Genomic DNA, 21,179 nt, shown 5'->3' on the forward strand with positions numbered 1-21,179 from the left:
CAAATCAACATAAGACTTGCACATAGTTTCATGATTTTTTTTGTAGCATGTGGCAACTATTTTTCTGCTTTTGTGGTAACTATTTTCTTCCCCATGTGAGACTACAAGCTGCTCTCTGGTTGCTTATTACTCATCACTTCCCTGAATTAGGATTAAAGTCAAGACAACCCATGATTTCGCACAGAACAGACACAGCAAATAGCACCTAAGCAAAAAGTATTATCTTGCTTTGCTCCAGATTTTTAACGAGGCTTTCCTGTTTACCTTGGATAGTTCCACGGGAGTAAAAGATCAAACGTCAGTAAAAACCTACCCACTCTTTTATCTTCCTTTTTGGTATTCTGCATAAGACAAATGGGATCACTACCCTTTCACTTCAGGATTTTCAGTAGAACTATCAGGCGTCACCTGCGTCCAAACACATCGACACCGGAGAGTGTAATGAAATGAAATACGAATTCTGAAAATCAGGTTTCATTTTGCTGATCAGCAAAAGTGTAAGTCATTCGTGTGTTTCGGTTTTTCTTTTGGTGTATCCCTTACTATACACAAATAATAACGTCCGCCCCTGCCTGGAACGACCTCCCCTCTCTGTGTTTCCTTCCCAGTCCCTCCCAGACGGGACACAGTATTAGACCTAAGACCCCAGCTGCCTCACGCCCGGCCCGGTGTCCTTGTTTTGTACACACAGGACTGCCCCCGGTCCACGTGACGCCCTGACGTAAAGCTCAGCCTGCGTCTCTCGCTCTGGTGCAGGGGGTTTCCAACATGGCGTCCATGCAGGTGAGTGTCCAACGGGAGCCGGAGCCGCTCGGTGTAGTTTGGGTCCACTTTTTCCTTCTCGCCCGCCTGCCTCCGACACCCGACGCGGCGGAGGCAGGCGGGTGCCCGGCGGTGGTCTCTGCCAGCCTGGGAGTCGGCAGAGTAGGAAGTGGCGGCCGGGGGAGGCTTGGAAGTGCGGCGAGAGGCGGCTGGCTGCCTGCAGCCCGTGTTGGTGTATCACCTAGCTGGAGCGGCGGGGCTGTGTGCTCGCACAGGTGATCGCGGCGGTACCTGGAGATCGGGACGTGGTGTCCAGTTAGTCATCGGAGATGTGTGGACGTGTGTTAAAGTGTGTGCTGTTCTTTTTTTTTTTTGGCCAAAAAAAAAAAGAAACATAACAACGACTAAGGGGAATCTTCAAAGTAGAAACCAGGATGTTTCCTGGAGTTTCTGCAAGGAGACGACTGAAGAGGAATAACGACGTAGGCGGCTCTTGCTTTACAGTGCATTTGTCTCCCAAAAGAGACCAACAAACAAAACAAGTGTGCATTTGAGTTTTGTCGATGTTCTAGCTGGGGGTGTCGTTCGACGCTTTTGAGGGATTTCTGATTTCGAGAAATTAGTGATGAGCGGTGGTCGTAAAATATTCGATACGGCAGATGGTTCTTGAATGGGGGTGAAGGTGGTGGTGTTTTTTTTTTTTCCAGGGGTAACTCTGGCCCTTGTATCAACCCCAGCAACGGGACAAATAAGTGCTCCCGGCGCTCCTGCATTTGGAATAATGAGTTTATTCCTCATGATGTCTCTGGCGCCGTAAACGCCGTGTGTTTATTTAAAAAAAATCCGTCACAATGACCTTCTTCGCAGAAGTTTTCTGTGGTGTTGTCACGGGTGCTGTATTCAGAGAGGCCCCTTTTTTTCGTTGCTAGGCTTTTAGTGATTAAGATCGCTCGGACCACAGAGCACCTAACGTTGTCTGCCTCCTTGTGTTTGGAAGTGCTGTCACGCACAGACACATGCTTTTAGTCGGAGACGGACTTCCACGACCGCTGCACTCAGTACTGACTCATATAGATCCAGATTCCTACTAGCCTACGAAAATAATGCCCCCCACTCCTCCTCACCATACTGTTGGTGTCATCTTCCACACATTTTTGATTAGGGAGGTTTTGAGGTCTTTGATAGAGAAAAGTCAGTATGCACAGTTAAAACTGGTTGCTAATAGCTTATATAACTGGACTGGTCTAGTATTCTTTCAGCAAGGATGTCTCAATATCATAGATTAGAAGAAGCTGTTTCGAAATTGTCAGTCCTGCACTATATTTTTAACCAGGGTGGCTTGGATCAGCTGTTAGACAGTTGCCATTTCTAATTTCATACTGTCACAATCGCTGTGCTTTTCTGAAGATGTGAGTACATTCTGTTAGAGACTAGTAAAATCATTCTTGCAGCCTTGTTTTGTAAGTGTAACCCATGTTTACAAAAAGCCAGGAGGAATTTGCTTTTTCTTTTTACTTGTAGTTAGATGCGGCATCTCTTTGTCATTTTTACTGCTGTTTTTGTTCTGAAACTTATCTTTCCAGTTGGGAACCCGGAATAAATGCGACTCCAATCGCCGACACTTCTAATTTGTTTGGTTGGCAGGTGCCCTCATCCAGGGTGATTTGCAGAATCTCTAGAGTTTGCATTATGACTAAGTACAGGGATCCGTCCGTCAAGGAGATACAATAAGGTAAAAACAAACGTATGACAGTAAGGCTAGTGTGATGAGTGCAGCTTTGATTCTGTTGGGGTTTGATAAGGATACAATAGGGTAAAAAACAATAGGGACAAACTGGATAGTGATGCAAGTACTGTGCAAACACAGTCAAGCTAAAACACGATAATCGCACATCTGTGATGGATCGTATACATTACGGTCTCAGTCGATTTTTAAAGTGTTTTTGCCTGGAAAATTCTTGTAACACCGTACAATGCGTTTTGCTCCTCTTGTATCTGAAGAAGGTGAACCAGACTTATGACTTCACCTTGGAAATGTATTGATTCATATCTTGCATACAGTGGATGAGTTCCTTTGGGGGAAGACACCTTATACTCCAGCAGTGTTGCATCAAAATTCACCAAGATCTGAAATGCATGTACTACAGCGCCCAGGTCAGAAGCTATTTATAGTTGTCATAGTTATTACTGGGAGCCTTGGAGCTTTAATGTAATCAACAAATTTGACAAGAGACACCTTTCAAAAATTTGTCTTGGATTAGTCCTACTCTAAAAGAAAATATTCTAAATAATTCAGGCAATCAGTAGGAGCTACTGTAAGGCTGATTGTGACTCCTAAGGTCTTATGTTGATCCCTGATTTTTTCGGAATAGTTCTGTTTTTAAAAGCATTTATCCGAATATGTGAGCTTTATAGAGTATTTCAGATCTTTTCTTTTTTTCTCCCACTTGATAAGTTTTTCCTTTCTGCATGCCCTCCTTCTTTTAATGAAAAACAATTATTCCTATAACTCCTGTTTGGTGAGTTGTTAGAAAACTTTAGACCATGTAAGCCCTGTGTGGACCTGGAACCCTGAGATGGGGGGGGGAACTCATTTGACTTTTTCAGTCACTAGTTAGAAAATTAGTTTTTCTTGCCTTTTTTTGTTTTGCAAAAGCTTGCCAAAGCTTTCTGCTTTATGTCCACTGTTCTGGAATAAAACAGCTCTGCCTTCTGCCTTCACGTTGCAGTCTTGCTGTTAATAATATCTTCAGGCGGTTGTCTGAATGACCATTGTGTTTTTCATTGTTTTCAGCTTTCTACCCACGCAGTATAGAATTTCCAGTTGTTTCTCTTTGTGAATGCTCACGGCTGTCCCCCCTGTACTGCCAGGGTGAATGAGGAAGTGTGGAATTGCTCTCCTTACTTCCTCACTTATCAGCCAGTCATTTTTGATGTGCTTTAGCCTTCGAGCACCTGGACTGGCACTGACTGGTCTTTCACTGCCGACACCTGGAGGGCAGGTGTTCAGTCCAGCTAGGTTTTTAACAACCTGCATTAGCTCATTCTTGTCTCAGATGAGCCAGCCCAACAACTTCTCCCCACTTGTCTTGTCCTGTCCTGCTACTTTATAGAAACTTGGAATACCTGCAGGCAAACCACCGGCCTCCTAGAACCTAGTTGTATGTTTTTAAACAGTCAGCTTTACTCCTGAAGGGCCAGTTGACCTGTGGGTATTCATTCCAGGTTGGCTCTTACCATGTTGATCAGCTCGTTCCTGCCTTAACAGGTCCAGTTGAGCGGTATCTCCCTGATGTTTGTGCTGGTGTTTTAAAGAGAGCTTGAAAACTTGCAGGCACACCATTTCTTCAGGACTGGGCACCCCTGGTCTAAGTATTTATAACATTCTTTTTTTGTTTTACTACTTAGCTTGTTATTGTATAACTTACACTTTATGTAAGCTTCTCTAAACCTCCCCCACCCCTTACAGTAATTCTCTCATTGGTGCTTCAGGATCTGTTGGCCATTGTGTTATAAATAGAAGATTACTGTAGCGTTAAATTTAATGTAGTTTAAGGTCCAGAGAGACAGTGCCCTAGCAGAATAAAATGAACATGTGCAAGTCAGACTTGGGATGAAGACTGAAAGGAATATTAAACATTAAAATGGAAGTGGATTTGTTAGTGTTGAGTATTTTTTTTTATATGCAGGATTTGGTACCTTGAAGACTCTTGGTTTATGAGAATTGTACTGTGGTGCAGGTTGTGCCCTAGCTGTGTGAGTCATCAAAGTGGCCGTTTTAGTGTATGTTAATCATAGCTGCTAGTCAGGGTGTCCCTGTCTGTGCTCTGTAGGACAAAATCTGAGATGTCATGCTTCTGTGGAAGGAGGCATCTCATCTTTTCTTTCTTGTTTGTGGAACAGATGCATAACTGTTTTGATTTAGATTCCAGTAGATATATGGAATACTGCATTTATACATCTCAGTGTCATTTAAGAGAGGTAAAATGAACACAATGATTTCAACTGCAGGCAGCAACTGTGTGGGAAGTCTTAGCTGAACAGGTTTCTCTCCTTGTCCGGGAGAGAGTGGAACAATCGAGAGATACGATGGTGTGTTTTTGAAGGGCATGAATGAAAAACGAGCGCCAAGCATTGAAACAAAAAACACTGCAAACTGCACTTTTGTTCTCTTGACCTTTAAGACTTGCATACGGAGCCAGGAAGGCAATCTCAGGTTGCCGCTGCATGATCTATCCTATCTGTGTCCTGTGGGTGAAGAGAAAAGGTCTTGTATGGAGATGTCACCTGCATAAGCAATTGCAAAAAGTGTCATTAATTAAACTAAACACTTGGTTTAGAACAAATTCTCATTGTTTCAAAATTACACAGGGTCAGTAATTGTAAGGGGCGAACAATAATCCATGTTTTAGATATACTGCATACTTACTGAGCTATAAAAAACAATGATATAAAGTTACCTGTAAATGCTTAAATTTAAATTTAGCATGTCTTAATTATAATTTTACCCTAAATGCAGAACCCGTAAGATTGTGAACATTTGTTCTAAGACATTAAATTAAATCTTTTGAATAAATGTTGATATAGGTAAAAGTTGACTACTCCCTTCCCTCTTTTTACAGAAGTAATTTGTTTGTCCTTGAAAACTGTTCTTAAAGTGGAAATTTGTAAACCTAAAACATTCCCTGTACTTGTTAAACCTTTCAGTTTGTTCCTGTGGTCGGGACAATCACCCAGCTTATCTTGTTTTTACTGTAACAGAGTACTGAATCATCAAAATAAGAACCTTCTCTTATGATAATTACCCTTTTAGTACAGTAGTGAAAAAAGACATACTGAAGACTTGTGTGTTGTGGGAGGTCTCCTTATGAGCATAGTGTCTTCCATTGCGCTACACAGGACCCTCCTTTGCTGAAGCAAAAATCTCTTGTTACCATGAAAACATATTAACAATATTTTTCATTACAGCAAAAATTCGTAAACCATTTTTGTAAACTGAGGGATGGGTGTGTTTAGTATTTCCTGTGATAAACTTATAGTATGATTTTGTTTGGTCCACTTTCTAACAGTGTAGAATTGAATTTAGAAGAAAAAAAACTTTGATATACGAATATATATACAGGAATATAAGAACTTAAGAAGGGCTGCAAACTTAAGAGGAGGTCATGCAAACCATTTTGCCTGTTCTGTAAATAGTAGTTAATAGAACCGAGGATCTCATCCAGCTTGAAGGAAGCCAGGATATCAGCTTGTTCCACACTCCCACATGGGTAAAGAAGTACTTCCTGTTCTGGGTTTGATTGAACTTCCATGTAGTTTCCAGTTGTGTCCTTTTATATGTGTTTCACTGTTCATTCTGAAGAAGTACCCTGTGTTGCCTTTGGGGATTCTGAGTACTTAAATCATGTACCCTTGTAAAGCTCTCTGTTAAAGAGTAAAAAGGTTTAGTTCCTTCACTCCTATCAGTGGAGGACATTGCTTTAAGCCCTGGAATGTTTCTGGAGGAGCAGCATCTTTTGTCTTTAAACTGCAGGTTTCATACAGCAATAGCCAGCTCTCTGGTATTGGCTTTGCTTCTGGATTTAACATTTCAGGATATGTTTGGTTTTTCACATAGCTGTTACTTTACATATCTGATCTAAGTGTTATGTACATCATGGGGGGTGAACAAAATAATGGGAATGCCCAATGAAAAGTCACTCCTGTTGTGAAGTAACTTAATCACAGTTAAAAAGGATTCTCAATAATTTCATTTCTAATTACCAATATGTTTCTGCTGCAAAATTAAAGCATTGATTTTAAAGCATATATGTGAGTTTCTAAAGCAACATGATAGCCATAACCAACTTTGAAGGAGTTCCAATAATTGTTGCCTTAATTGCAGGTGAATTAGTCACAGAAATGGCAGCAGGGAAACCGTGTCGAAAGTCATGATGGTGTAGACCAAACAAGGGAAGACAGCATCAGGAAGGGGGATCATGGTCACATGTCTCTTTTCGCTGACAAGGATACTTGCTGAAATTCACAAAACGGCCTCAAAATTACCACAGAACTGAATCTACACCTACATGAGCCAGTCTCAATAACTGTACATTACGAGATTCACAATGCTGGTGTTTAGGGATGCCATTCAGAGACTCTTGCGACCAAAGCCAAGGCATAGCAACATTTTATCTGCCACTGTAGAACTGTTCTTATTAAGACCTAGAATTAAATTAATCCTAGTCATTTCATTGTCAAAATCAATTTAGCATTATTATCTCGCTTCCATCTTATTGCTTCTGACAACTTAATCAAAAACACTTGGCGGACTACTCAAAGTCAGCATTGATTGGCATTAGATTCACTCTGGTGTCCAATCTAATTGATGTGATGACACTAACAATCAATGAATCATTTAAGACTTATAGTATGTCTCTAGCTTTGGAAGTGTGGGTCTAGCTAATATCTAGCTATCTTTCTGTCACCAGTCTCGGTCTGCCTCCTACACATCTTTATTTGTCAGACTTTTTTAGTCTTTGGATGTAAAACCTGTAAGAATGGCCCTTTTCTGAAATGAATTTGTACACGTGCAGAATTGTCCCGAATTTGTCAAGGTGCATTCAGAACCACCTACCTTCTTAAATGTTTTCAAAAGAGCAAGAAAAATGTGCTCAAAATGATGTTGTAAATTAGCCTTTTTATTAAAATTGCTCTGTTTCTTTTTGTCTTAAAAACAAGGACCTAACTACAGTATTCTCTTCGTTCCTTCAACTCATCAATTTCTTTACTTTGATCACTTTAATGGGTGTTTGTTAAGAAGTACATAGTGATAAATTCTCAAAATAATGAGACATCGGTAATAGGTGAAAATTTACTACATTATTATGATGTCACACGAAGATGTCACACGAAGAACCCAGTTATAGTGTAATGCAAATGAGAAATTTCAGAAGGAAATATAGAATTTATACTAACAGAATCTATTTGCTTGAAAAATGTATTCACAAATCCTTTTTGTATTATTCCTTTTGTAGTCATGGAGAAGGGGGGAACAATAAAAACCTCTACAAATTTCAGAAATGTAATCTGTAAAACATTGCTTCTGTGAATGTTCTGTGGTGTTTTATATGTTACGGTGCTTACTGTAATCTGAGGGCTTTCCTATTTGCCTCAGATTGTATCTGTTTGCTGAACACGTAGTGACTGTTAAATTAAAAACACTTATTTTTCTTTGCTTATAGAAAAGGCTACAGAAGGAACTATTAGCTTTGCAAAATGATCCGCCCCCTGGAATGACGTTGAATGAGAAGAGTGTACAGAATACAATAACGCAGTAAGTATACCGACAGGGTTGTTATTGAACACCTTTCCTGAAGGGCTGCTGTGAAGGGTTTGGTATTATTTTTGGTGCTATTTGTATTATTTGAAGAGAACATCACTAGTAGCTCATGCAGCATCTTTCCTGATCTGAGAAAGTAAATTTTTCCCACCTGGCATGTGGTCATGTTTTGCTTGAGGGTTTGAATTGCCAAAATCATTCATTCTGTTTTTTCTCTAGCAATAAAAAAAGGTCAGAGCTTAACTTGGATGCTGACTTCCCTTTGTGTGTTATGCTATGAAATCTCTCATGTCTTGTGTGCATAGATTGACAATATTTTGAATGAATGAACCAAACATTGAGACTCCAGTGCATTTATCAACCTCTGTAACAATTTATATAATACTATAAAATAGTAAAGCTATGTAATAAAATAAAAAAACATGTAATTAAATGTGAACATGTTTTATATCTTTTTTTTTTTGGATGTAGCTTCTGATAAGAGAGCTTAATCCAAGGCTGTGTGAGTAAAATGCACATGATCTACTCTTGCTAATGTTCTGTATGCTTCTGTATGCTGTTATCAGTCTGACTGATCTGGTGAAGCAAACACTTCCATTCCTTAATCGATTCAGTTTAAAACTAAAGAACAAAAATACATTTAAAAAATCTTTGTTGAATCTGTGTATTACCGTAATTCATATGAGTAATATATACTTTGCCTGCTAAATAATGTACCCAAGATGAACAAAGGACTAACTGCCAGACTCAACTACATGTTGGAACCTCCTGTCCTGTTAAATTAAATGAAAATGAACCTGTAACAGGTGTTCAGTATGTGGAAACAAAGGCGTTTTGTAATGGCAGGACTTGCACTATGAAGCTTTGGAGGTTAAAAAAGAAAGCTGATGTTGGGCCTCACTCCCTCATTGGAACCATTTGTTTCTGACTGATCAAATGGTGTTGTCATATACCAACTGTATCTTGGGAGCTGGGAAATCCACCTGGAGTAATGGTCCTCACTTCCTTGAAATGGAATTTCAGTGCCTGTCGTGACCCTCTACACGCATTCAATTTCAAAATTTTAAGTATGTTCTTCAGTCCCCTGACTGTCTTTGAGCAAACATGACCAGAGAAAAGCAGAGGAGGCAGATGCTGAAGGATTTAATGCATGTAGGGATGGGGTGGGTTTTGTTAAGTAAAAATGATTTCTTGGTTGTCTTTTGGAATTCCACCCATCTTCCTGCTTTCCAGCAGGAAAGATGTCTATAGGTAATTGCCTTTTGTGTGGATGATATGAGGGAGATGCCCTCTGGTCTCACTGAAGATGCTTTTAAAGGTGAACTCCTTCAGAACCAAAGCGGACCAGAAAGACCGTTAACACTGCTTTGCCCAGGCCAGTAAAAAGCTGTCCTCCCTTTTCTGAATCGGTTGCACCAGCAGTATTAATCTTTCTAATTTTAATTTTTTTCCACAGTTAGAATAGGCTGATTTACTGTATGTTTTGTAGGCTAAAAGCCTATAAAATTAAAGTAAAAGCAGCTGTAGTTGAAGGCATTTTTATTTAAAAATTAGCCCTTTTCCCCTCATTCTCCAGTTGTACCGTATTAGTAATTTCTTGAATTTACATAGTAATTTTTATCCAGAAGGGTGCTCTGTATGTAAGAGTGAATTGACTTCATCTACTGCTGAAGTACAGCTCCCACCTAAATGATGTACCTCAGATCTGCTCCATTGTTAAGAAATCTGCTCCATCAGCCTATTAAGAAATCGTCCAGATTAAGGCAGGCAGCACATTTCCTTTGTGTATTTATATATTCTGTTCCTGCCCTTGTCTTGACGTTTATGGTAACGTGAGGTTAGCTGGGGCTGTTCTTGGAATAAAAAAAATACTTGAAAATGATTAAATGATTGTAGTTTACAGTTTTGTTTCTGCTCTCGTTGATCATCTGAATAAACTGCATACAAAACTTCAGTTGGACTGCGAATCCCATCCCTACATCGTCTGTATAGCTGAAGTGGTGGTGAAGTAAGGAATGGCTTCACCAGTGAATGAGTACTCTCAAGTCTGCCTTACACAATCCAGCGTTGCTTATAACCCCAGGAAAAAACAACAACAACAACAACAACAACAACAACCTTTTGTTAAAGTTATACAGGGGTGAATAAACTGAAAACTGACTTTTGGAGTGATGATAATGGATGTATCTTTAACAACTGAATACAACACATTTAACATATAGGACATTAGAACAACAGTGTTCTCTATGGATTATTAAGGCTTGAAGAACTATGATGACATTCAGTATATGTTACTCAACTGTATTGGAGAATGATTAAATGCTTCATGTTATTGTCGGGGGAGGGTAATATTTTTTTCATGTTTATTTATTCTAATAGTAGAAAGGATTAGCAAAACCTACGGTATTCCCATATGCATTTGCTAAACACAGTCTGATACACTAGAACGAGTCACTGAAAGTATTCGGATGTCTGTGGGACAAGAGCAGTGGCAGCCAGTTCTCGTCCCCTAAAGGCCGAGGCTTTATTGCGCTGAAAACAAATTAGTACACCCTCTTGTTCTAATTGTATGTTATAATAGAAGTGTTGGTAATTTGCATATTAATTAATAGAAAGCCTGCTGGCATTGCTGTCAGGGATTTGCAATTTTGAGGTGTCAATTTACAAGCACACGAGTCTGAAATGATACCAGTTGAATGTATTTTTGTCCTTGGTCACTAAATAGACAGTTGACATTGATAAGAAGGTTAGAAACTTCAGGCATCGGTGCTCTCTATAGTGCCAGGTGACTATGTGGACACTCCCAGACTGTGTTTATAAAACTTTAAAACACTTTTATTCACTCTTGATTATATGTAACTTACAGTACCCAACCTGTACTGGAGGGCCCCAGTGAAAGATGTATATAATCCTCAAAAAATCCAGAGCTAGTTGGAAACAGTAGTAATGTAGACCAATTAAGCGAACAGTTGACTAAAGTTTGGAGTGGAACGAAAACTAGAACAGGGACACACTGGCAGCCCTAGCAGTAAAACTGCTTTTAAGTCAGAGCTGTAGATTATAAATAACTTAATATTTGTATTAATATTATTATGCAAATAACTTTCCCAAATGCATGGGGTGCTGTACATAGTGAAAAATAAGGAGGAGAGGAAAAAAAAATACAATAATAAGTATAAAAGTAAACCAAGAGCTTATAGTATAAACTGTAAGGCAATCTGGCATAGGCCCTAATAAAAGGGCGAGTTTTAAGTTTAAATCTGAAAAGAATTGGGAAAATGTGAAGATTCATGTTGTTGTGATATGTGAAGGATTGAGACCTGACCCTCCTCATGCGTGAATTAGGTGCTAGAAGACCTTTCTCTAGCTGAAACTGTGCTCAACGCTGTGAGGGAGGTTTCGGACTGTTCCCATGACCACTCTTCAGAAGCTTTTAGCAGTTGTTTCTATAATCTTGTCTGTCGCATGTGGGTAACGTGTGATTGAAAGTGCTGGTTTGGAAACATTAGTTAAAGAAAAAAGATGGGTAAGAATTTTCTAACTTTTTATTTCCTTATTAAGATTGCAGGTCTATAAAATGAAAATTATTCACATTTTGAGTTGTAGCCTAGCAGTAGGTTCTTGGGCCCTCATTAGCATTAACCTGGGACTTCCTAGAGAGAATTTCAGCAAGTCCAAGTTAGTGCGGATTGGGATCTATGAAACCAGTCCTTAGTGTGTAATACCATTAGATGTCCCTGATAAAATATAATTAATTTTAAGTCTTGGTAGTAAGCGCCATCGCTTTGAAAGTTAATTACCTGAGGAAATTACATTTTCAGCTAATTAAAGTTGACTGGATTTTTGCACAAATTAAGTGTCTGTATCCAGTATTGTTAGAGCAATCTTTAGAATGTTCAAATCATTTTGAGCCAGAATCTGTTTGCATATGTTGAGAAATTTGACAGACCATTTTATATTGCTGCACAATTGAGCAGCTTAGATTAATTTTAAGATGGAGCTGGGAGATGACTGGAAATGTCCTGCTTTATTGTGTACTAGATATTTCTTTACCAGGAGTTCAGTACTTATCCTGTGACTCGTCATAAGGTTGCAATAATTAATTTAGCTTATAGAAGTCACTGTAGTTATTTTCCCATCCTGTTAATGTGATCTTTCACATACATCCCTGTTAAGATTGGCCTTACTGTTATCTGGAGCTACAGAAGACATTTTTGTATCTGGATGTTGTGTAACTGCTTTATCCAATACATGTTCACTGGGGATCTGGAGCCAGTCCCAGCAAGTAGTGTGTGTGAGACTGGTTATCCCCTGTAAGGGACGTCAGTCCACCGCAGGGCTCACAAACACGCACACACTCGCATCAGGGCTAATTTTATCCATTACCAGTATAAATCCATCCTACCAGTATATGTCCACGACATTTTCTTGGCTTAACAGGAGAACATGATATTTGCAATGAGAACAGCACCCTTGTCCAAAAAAAAAGTCACAATATGCCCATTAATCTGTTTATTAACTAGTTTCTGAGGCTAGTTGTTTCCAAAAGGTGCCTGTACAATGCCAGCTTCAAGATTAAAGCATAAAGAAGAACAAGCAGACCTCACGTCTTGATTAAAGGTTTACTCTTGGTTTGTTTCTATTATTTCTAAATTATTAGCCTGGTTGTTCTGGGGAGGATATAGTATAGTTCCTAAGACCTTAAAGAGAAGTCTAAAATACTGTAAGATCATTATCCAGTTTATCCACAGGTCCATAGCTCTGTCCTGTTAATGTGATCTTTCACGTAATTCATTTTCCTGCTAAGATTGGCTGAACTTTTGTCTGGAGCTACAGGAGACATTTTCCTGTATCTGGAAATTATCACAGGACTCCTGTTTGTTTACCCGCAGAGGTTTTCTTTGTGACTTTAATAAGCAAAGCCTAACGGGCAAGTCACTAATCTGCTACAAAACAGGGTGGGCGATCAAGCTTGTCGAGAGCAGCACCCATCATCCAGCTGTTTAGGGCTCTGCGAATTGCTCCAAAGATTGCAGATTAAAAATGATCTGTCTGAAATGCAAATTAATCCTGTAATTTGTGTACATGTATTTATATACCGCGTGCAGTATGCTTCACAGTTTCCGTGTCAAGAATTAAAAACCTCTGTGGGTAGAACTGTGAAGGAAATTAGTTACATTTCCATCAGTGTTTCCATGGAGTTTAGTAGCATGTAGTTTTGTGTGATGCACTGCTGCTTGAGCCCTCGTGGTTTGGAAATGACCAGCCAACAGCCAGATGAATAGTCTATGTGAAAACTTCATGTGATACGAACACCTGTAACGTCCAAAAACCTTCCTGTAAATTTACAGTAAATACACAGTTTGGTATATTAAGTACACTATACTGTGCATTAAGGATGTAGATGGACTTCATTTGTTCTGTTTTTCTAGTTAATGTCATACAGAGAAGTAAAAATCACAACATTCTACCTGGTCCAGAATAAGTGAGACGTTTCTTATCCCTGCATTTGAAGGACTTGCTTACTGTGATATACTTTGCAATGGCACCTTTTCAACTAATAGTTTTACTTCCACCACTGCAGTCATATGCACAGTTAATGTATTATGTTCCATTTGTTTGTTTTTTTAGCTTTCTTTGTGTGCACAGAGAGAAGACAAAAGCAATTTTAACAGGTTCTTAATGTTTGTTCTGCTTTTCCAAATGGAAATGAATGTTATTAATACCTGAAGAAATGTTACTGTAGGTTGAATTAATGCAGCAACTTGGTTGTTTAGCTTTAGGGATGCTGCAGGTAGGTTCAGTGTTTTGGTACTGTAACAATTAGTGAGCCAGGTTCTTTTTCTGCATTTTATTGCTTTACCCAGAAGTAAAAGCTCTCTTCATTATATGTTGCTCACCCCTGGAGTGGTACCCATACTATTAGCAAGAAGTGGTGCAGAAACTAACCACATTTGGTTTAAAACATGATAAAACTTTGGGATCAAAATGTGGGACTGTGCTTATTAGTTGGCGCATAACTGCCATAACGCATCCTTATCTTTAGGTAGGTAAGTCTGTGAAAGAATGACTAGAATTGTTTTCTTAATAAGTGTAGATGTTTCATGTTGTGCTAATGTTAAACATAACATAATGTTTCATGTTACCTACCACAGTTAATTTTTTGTTAGGAATTCAAGACATGTTTTTGTGCTTAAATAAGGAAGGAAATCTTCATCTTGCCACCTCCACTAAAACTCACTTCTGTGGTTTCATCCCAGATTTAATTGTCTGTGTCATCTGGTCCTCATTATATCTGGGCAGCCAGAACTCTTGTATACTGCAACTTAATTTACAATGTAATCATTTTTATGTGCACTTTTCATCCTAAAGCACTGTAGAATAGCACACACTGCACAACAGAAGTAAAAAGAAGTGGGAGGCAAATACACAACTAATCCACTTTGTGATACCAAGAGAAAAATTCAATGATCAATTACAGATTAGAGGTTTTAGTGAAAAAAAGTCTTTTAATCGAGTTTTTAACTGTCGAGAGTGTTCTTTAATTGATGAGTTTCACAGGCTAGGTATTGTTGTCCAGTTTGTAGAGCCTGGTTGTAGAATTTAGGGTAAAAGCTGCTATGTATACTAGGGTGTAAATCCTTACGGCATGTGTGAAGAGGAGAAGATTGAAGTTTCACTGGGATCCAGAACAGAAGTTAAAATGTAAAATTTACAAACAAAAGGAGACCATTTAGCCCATGTAGCCTGTTTGGTAGCTAGTAGCTAATTGATTTGGTGATCTCATCCAGGCATTTCTTGAAAGAATCCAGGATATCGGCTTCTGCTTGCTCTTTCGTGTTTCCCTGTTCCCGTTCCTTCTGAAGAAATCCAGCGTGTTGACTGTCAGTGCCTTTGAGGATTTGTACTGATACTTGTATCAGGTTCCTTTGTAGCCTTTAGACCGAAAAGGTTTGGTTTTGTAGAACAGAACCCTGGAAAGTATCTGGTTGTTCTTCTCTGGACTGTATCCACAGCAGCAATATCTTTTCTATGAATTCCAAAACTGTACACAGTATTTTAAATGAGGCCTTACCTAGTGTGTAAGACACATTTTCTACATCCCTTGTTTTCAGTTTTATGCTTTTACTGCATGTTCTGGCAGTTATTTGCCTTTTTAATTATTTTCCCCACGTTGTTTAGAGGCCATACATGATGTCATTGTGAACACCCAAGTCTTTTACATAAGTATCCCCTCCTAGCTCACTAAAAACCAAAATACAAATTGGGAAACTATCTGCATGCAAAACCCTCCACTAGTCTAAACTTCATCTTCCATGTGTTTGCCTGCTCGTGGATTTGATCTTTTTTTTTAATTTCACTGGCTGCTTCTACAGTGTTGACTAATCCTCCTGTTTTGGTATCCTCTGCAAATGTTACTAGTTTATGAACTATACCAGAATCTAAACCTTTAAGAGCAGCAGATCCCTGTGGGACTTCATTGTTTGTCACTTTGGTGTATTCACTTCCAATCTGTACCCTCTGTTTTCTATTTAAGAACCCATCCTCAATCCACTTGCGTTTCCCTGCTAAACACTTGAATTTCCATAACACCAGTGTTATATTCTAATGCACTGAACCTTTAGTTACCACACATGCAGAGCAATTCTGGACATACTGAGTCCTGTTTACTACCTTAGAATATACACAGGTAATATGTGCCTTTATTAATTAGATATTTCAGAATTTGCATATATGTAACACTTTTCATTATTAAGGAAGGGATGCACATCATCCACCGATAATGGACCAAGCTTTAGTACATATGCACCACTGGCTGTCCCACTGCATTATGGTTCAAGTAGGTTTCCCTACCTGATTAAGAGGGACCGTTGGGAATGCCTACTAAGTCCTGAGTGGAATTTATTCAGCACACCAGCAGGTTTAGCAACCTTGTCTTTTGAAAAGTTCCATGTGCTATTTACTAAGTAGTGAGAGCCTCTTTTTAATGTAGTTTTGAATGTACCATGTGAAGGATGGCACGTCCTACAGTGTTTATATTGCCATCCATAGGGACGTGACCCACCTAGTGGTCCTGCTGCACCAGTTGAAGCAGCAACCTGGTTTCCTTGTAGGTCTTCCATGGCGGTACTGACCCGTCCCACCCTTGCTTAGCTTCTGGGATTGAACGGTATTAGGGTGCAGTGCATTGTAAATAGTTTTCCAGTATGATGGAGATCTTAAGTGAGCAATGATTGAGCAAAGAAAGATAACTCTGGTGATCATATGTACTTCAAACGACGGTCAAAAGTTCACCAAAATGTCTCACCCCATTCACTTGAGGTTTGATTTCGGCAACCTGAGCAACACTGAGCTCACAAGTTTTGCAAAGCTGTTGTTGGAAGCCTATGGGCATAACCTCAGTCATGTCAGAGTTCCCTTTAAGGTTCTGTTGCAACTATATGTTTATGCTTGGCAGACACCTGTGAGTGCAAAAACTAGTATTTGATGTAGTCTGTAAACTGGGGTGTCATCAATAAGGAGCTACTCAGTGTGGAAGTCACAAAAATTTATGTCCATGAAATTGCACTTCCATATCAAACTTAAATAGACAATATCATTTTTATTTTTCACAGATGACTGCACGTGTAGTGTAAAAACAAATGAAATGCTATGCTTCCCATTAATCAATTGATTTTGGTTGCATCAACTAGCTATGCATCCCATGCATAAAGTTAATACAATAAAGATGGTGGACAAAGGGAAAACAATATTTTACCCCAGGTTTGTCAAACAGTTCCCTTCAGGTGTCTTGCAAAACAGCAAATGGCGATTACATTATTCCATTCACCTTTTAGCATTATTCTGGATTTGACAAGAAAAAACAATTGAATGCCACATTGCATCTGAATCGCATATTGAGCAAGATTATAGCTGAGGCTTGTGACAGCCAATCTCACAAGCAAGTGAGATTTACGACAATACTCCAGCGATGAACCGAGAGAGGTTCAGAGACTTACACCGCTGCCAGCATACCATTAGAGAAGATCAGCAATCTGAAACTATGGGAATACTTGGACAAAAAACCATTCAAAGTGCAAGTAATCTCCCGAGATTAAATAAATTTCTTGATTTTCGAGAGATTGTGTTGCACATCTAGTTTTTTAAAACGGCTGTTACAGAATGTAATTCTGTGTTGGCTGTCATCGACAGGATAAGATGCATGGGACTAATATATTTGAGACATTTTGTTTGTAGTCGGTTCCTGGAAAGAGAATGGTCTGAAGGTTTTTTGTAAAGGAGTGTTATTTTTTCTGGCAGCAGAACAGGCTTTAGTGAAGGCCTGAAGTAGAATTACGAGCTCTGAAGTAGAATTCAACAAGGTAGCTGCGTTTATCTCGGACAATGCCATGTACCTGAAGGAATTTTCTAATGGACTCCACAGAATGATGACGGATGAAATTCACCTCATCTGCAGCAGTTGCATTCTCTCCCCCGATACGTTTACCCGATAGGGACATCCTGTCCTCATCACTCAAAAAAGCATCCAGACACCGTCCAGGCAGACAAATATGCTACAGGAAGTTGGTGGCAAGTATGTTCAGAATCCCAGACAAACGTCTCGGCAGAGAATGCATGCAAGTTCATGGAGCTTTTAACTTTGAAAGACCAACGGTTATAGTCCATAAAGAATTTAATGAAAGCAGTGTAGCAGACGTGGTCTCAAAGACCCTTTCCAAGCTGAAAAAGGAGTACTCCAGTTGGCTAACAAGCTGAAGGTTTACAGCTATGATCAGCAGCGGCCTCCACCCTTCAGACAGCCTGCAGCCTGCTTTTTAAGAGCCGTGCGCATTTTTCTTCCCATCGAGTTCCACTTATTTTTCATGAGCCGGCACTGCTCGACATTCCTGTGTGGAAGGGAGAGATGACAGCGAACCCACTGCATACCTTAGATTTACAAAGGAATTCCAGTAGACTGCACAACTGTTTTAGGTTATGGGCCTCTTTCAGTCCGGTATCTTTTATCTCACAAAATTGCCTGATAGTTCCTGTTAATTTAGTGGATGCAGTGTGATTGGTGTAAGGCCAGGTATTCACACCTCTGAGACAAAAGATGTCCACTGCTTCAAAGGATGGGTGCTATCCCTTAACAAAAAAGAGGTATGAAACACCTTTATTCAGTTTACATACACGGTGTGCAATATTGCATTGATAACTAAATTCCTCTACTGATCTGCTGTATTTCTATGCAATTTACATAGGGCCCCTAGGCATCAGTGATGACTTGGTGGAAAACAATCTGACAAAGATGCAACATGTAAATTCTAAAAAGGACTGCAGCACAGGACTGTATGTATAGGAGTGCTGGGTGTCCATAATTTCCATCAGGGGACAATAAAATCTTATCTTATGATAACCTGTTGACTCAAGTTTTAAAATCTGTGATATTTTCCTTTTGGCTCCTAGTAGCCAAACAAGCAAAAGGAAGTCCAGGTGATCTCTAGGTATTAATCCAAGCATTCCAGCTGGAAGCTGGTGGTTTTAGAACGTATTGCTGATCTCCTTTGTTGTACATCCTTAGATCCATTAATCTCATTTAGTCCCTGGGCTTTCTGCTGTCTTAAGCTGTCAATTTTCATTTGACAGTATATGGAAGGTGGAATGGGATACGGTGGATGTTCAAATAAGATAATTTTGCTGTGATCTTATCTGGGGACACCCTTGGGGTTGACTTGATTCTGATGTCTGTATATGCTGAGTGCTAGTCTTTAGTGTGTTTTAATTCAGAATTACTTTACTATTGCCACTTTTATTTTTAATGCTTTTGTGATCTGTTTTTGTGCTTGCTTGTGCCATCATTTTAAATAAGAATATTTTCACAGTTTTGTGATTTGGTCCCCTTGGCTGGTCATGTCCAGCCATGGAATTATGACCATAAGGATGTCACTAAGTGGTAGAGATTTAACCCATGTGCATTAGCTCATTTAGTTAATGGTTACTGATTGATCCATGCTGATTGATCTTGTTCTCTTTTCTTGAAGGATTCCAGACTATCATGAGAACAAAGTAAGCAGGAGCCCCTGGAAGCAAACAGAAAATGAGGATTCAAAATGAAAATTACTGTTTAGGACTAAAATACTTATATAAGTAGAACGTTTTATTAACCAGATTTGAAGAATGCATAAAAAATAACTTATAAACAAGAACACAAGGCACATATTTTACCAAGATAACATTTATTTTGACATTGAAAGTAATAAAACAGGAGCATTTAATTACTATAAATGAAAAACAGGATCTCTCTTCCTTCCGAGTTTTAGCAGATCAGAACATAGAAAGTCCTGCACTGAAACCTTTGTAGGAAGGAATTGCAGGAATAAGTGTGGAATTAAGTAAGACCAAATGGCAAGGAGGTGAGAACAGTAAGGCTGAGCAGATGGGAAACCTTCTATGAACCAATTTGCCTATATGTTCGACCTCAGGTATGTTTCAATCAGCTTGAGCTCTGAAAAGCTTCTCTCTGCTCCTGCTGCTGTGGCTGGGAGAGAGGCTGTAATCCGAAGGCCTACAGGTTGAGTTCCCGGGAACCTCATTAAATGAAGCACAGGAGGAACCGCCAGGAAAACGATGCGTTTTAATGCCGATTACGTACAATCGCTGAACAGTATCTTGTACTGCACGTTCGCTTTCACGTTTTTGTTTGGCGGACCAGTGCCTGTTTTTAGCCAGGCGACCCGCCCGGCGTGGGTACGATTGCGGGAAACGTGAATCGGTTGACTTCCAGTAAAAACACCTCAAGCAGTCCACGCATCTAATCTCGGAAATGTCTGCCGTTCGCTACTTGCGCGGACCTAACAGGCTCGACACAAAATGATGACGTTCCCATGCATGTTGTGCATTCTTACAGTGAGTTGCTTTGTCTGAGCTTATCCCGCTCCTCCTTTCTGCTTCAGAAACGTGCTCAGTTACGATTGGTCAGTTTTTTGACCGGGCGTCCATTAGGATAATGAACCACGGGGAATTTGTTCGCACGTATTTGACCGTGATGATTAAGAATGTTGTCGCACGTTGAGGGGGGGCCCCTGGCCGCCTCTGGGCCCTAGGCAGTCGCCTGTTTTGCCTACACCCAGGGCTGGCTCTGGTAGGGAAATGTACGGAACATTGTTTATAAATGCATGTCTCACAAATGTGTCATTTACTGTAATATACTTTTTTGATATGTATGCTATATTTGGTAATGATTAGATTTCAAAACATTTTTATTTCATTCATCATTGGATAACTTCTTTCCCCATATATGAAGGGGGGACATCTTTCTCCATCTTATGGACTGAGGTGGCTGCTGCTTCATTCTCTTGCTCTCTCCCCCCCCTCAGTGATCCACACACACACCTGTTAACCATTAAAGGACAATAAACCCTGGTGAGCCTGCAGTTCTGCTCTCCTGTCCCTCCTCACTCGCAGGCACAGCTAGGGCACGTAAGGTGGGGGGGGGTGTTCATGCAATGGCTAAGAAAGGGCTGCTTCTGATTTCAGTGAAATTCAGGATACGTAAAGAGTTGTGGAACAGTACAGAATAACAGAACAGAAGAGTTGTGTTCTGGCCCTCCCATGTTGGAAATCTTGAAGTGTAAAATATTGGAAATAATCATGGAGACAAAGGAAAGGGTGCATATGTGATAGAAATCCTTCACCAAAGAACACGTAACTCATTATCCGTGTTAAGTCATCGGTTTAAGTAGTGGGCAGTGGATCCATATGCATGCACTAGTCCTCACAAACGGACACGAAATAAAATTGGATCTGGTTATACTTGTTTCAGCATGTGCAGTCATCCTCAAGGAATTGTTGTGTAATGCTCCTATGTGGAGCAGTGGTGTGGCCTGAGCTGTCCCAGTGTGTCCTGCCTTTGCCGCTGTGTGCTTTATTTAGCTGTTGTCCTGAATCCTGTTATGCTTTGCAGGCTTTCCTGTGCCTGTCTCTCGCTGATTATCACAGTAACTCCTGTGAAAGCATGATTCTCCTGCCCAAAGTGATGCCGGGGCTGCTGGTGCTGTGATATTGAGCACTTGCAATATTGAAGTGATGCTGGGGGTTGTGTTCTTGCACTTCCATG

The 21,179-nt window shown here is 39.8% G+C and overlaps 1 protein-coding gene across 2 annotated transcripts in view; it reads left to right on the forward strand.

The window, feature by feature from the left end:
- Window positions 1-619: 619 nt before the first annotated feature.
- ube2wb (ubiquitin conjugating enzyme E2 Wb) overlaps window positions 620-21,179 on the forward strand; it is a 37,398-nt gene continuing 16,838 nt past the window's right edge. The window contains exons 1-2 of one of the 2 annotated variants that reach the window (XM_088919245.1): window positions 620-783; window positions 7,986-8,077. In XM_088919245.1, the coding sequence (XP_088775371.1) occupies window positions 769-783; window positions 7,986-8,077 (107 nt within the window). In that variant the 5' untranslated portion in view covers window positions 620-768. Of the gene's footprint in view, window positions 784-4,115; window positions 4,135-7,985; window positions 8,078-21,179 lie in introns of those variants that run through there. The other variant, XM_088919246.1, reaches the window with a different exon arrangement.

The sequence above is a fragment of the Atractosteus spatula genome, chromosome 6 (genome assembly GCF_055471065.1).
Source record: "Atractosteus spatula isolate fAtrSpa1 chromosome 6, fAtrSpa1.hap1, whole genome shotgun sequence".
Taxonomy (NCBI): Eukaryota; Metazoa; Chordata; class Actinopteri; order Semionotiformes; family Lepisosteidae; genus Atractosteus; species Atractosteus spatula.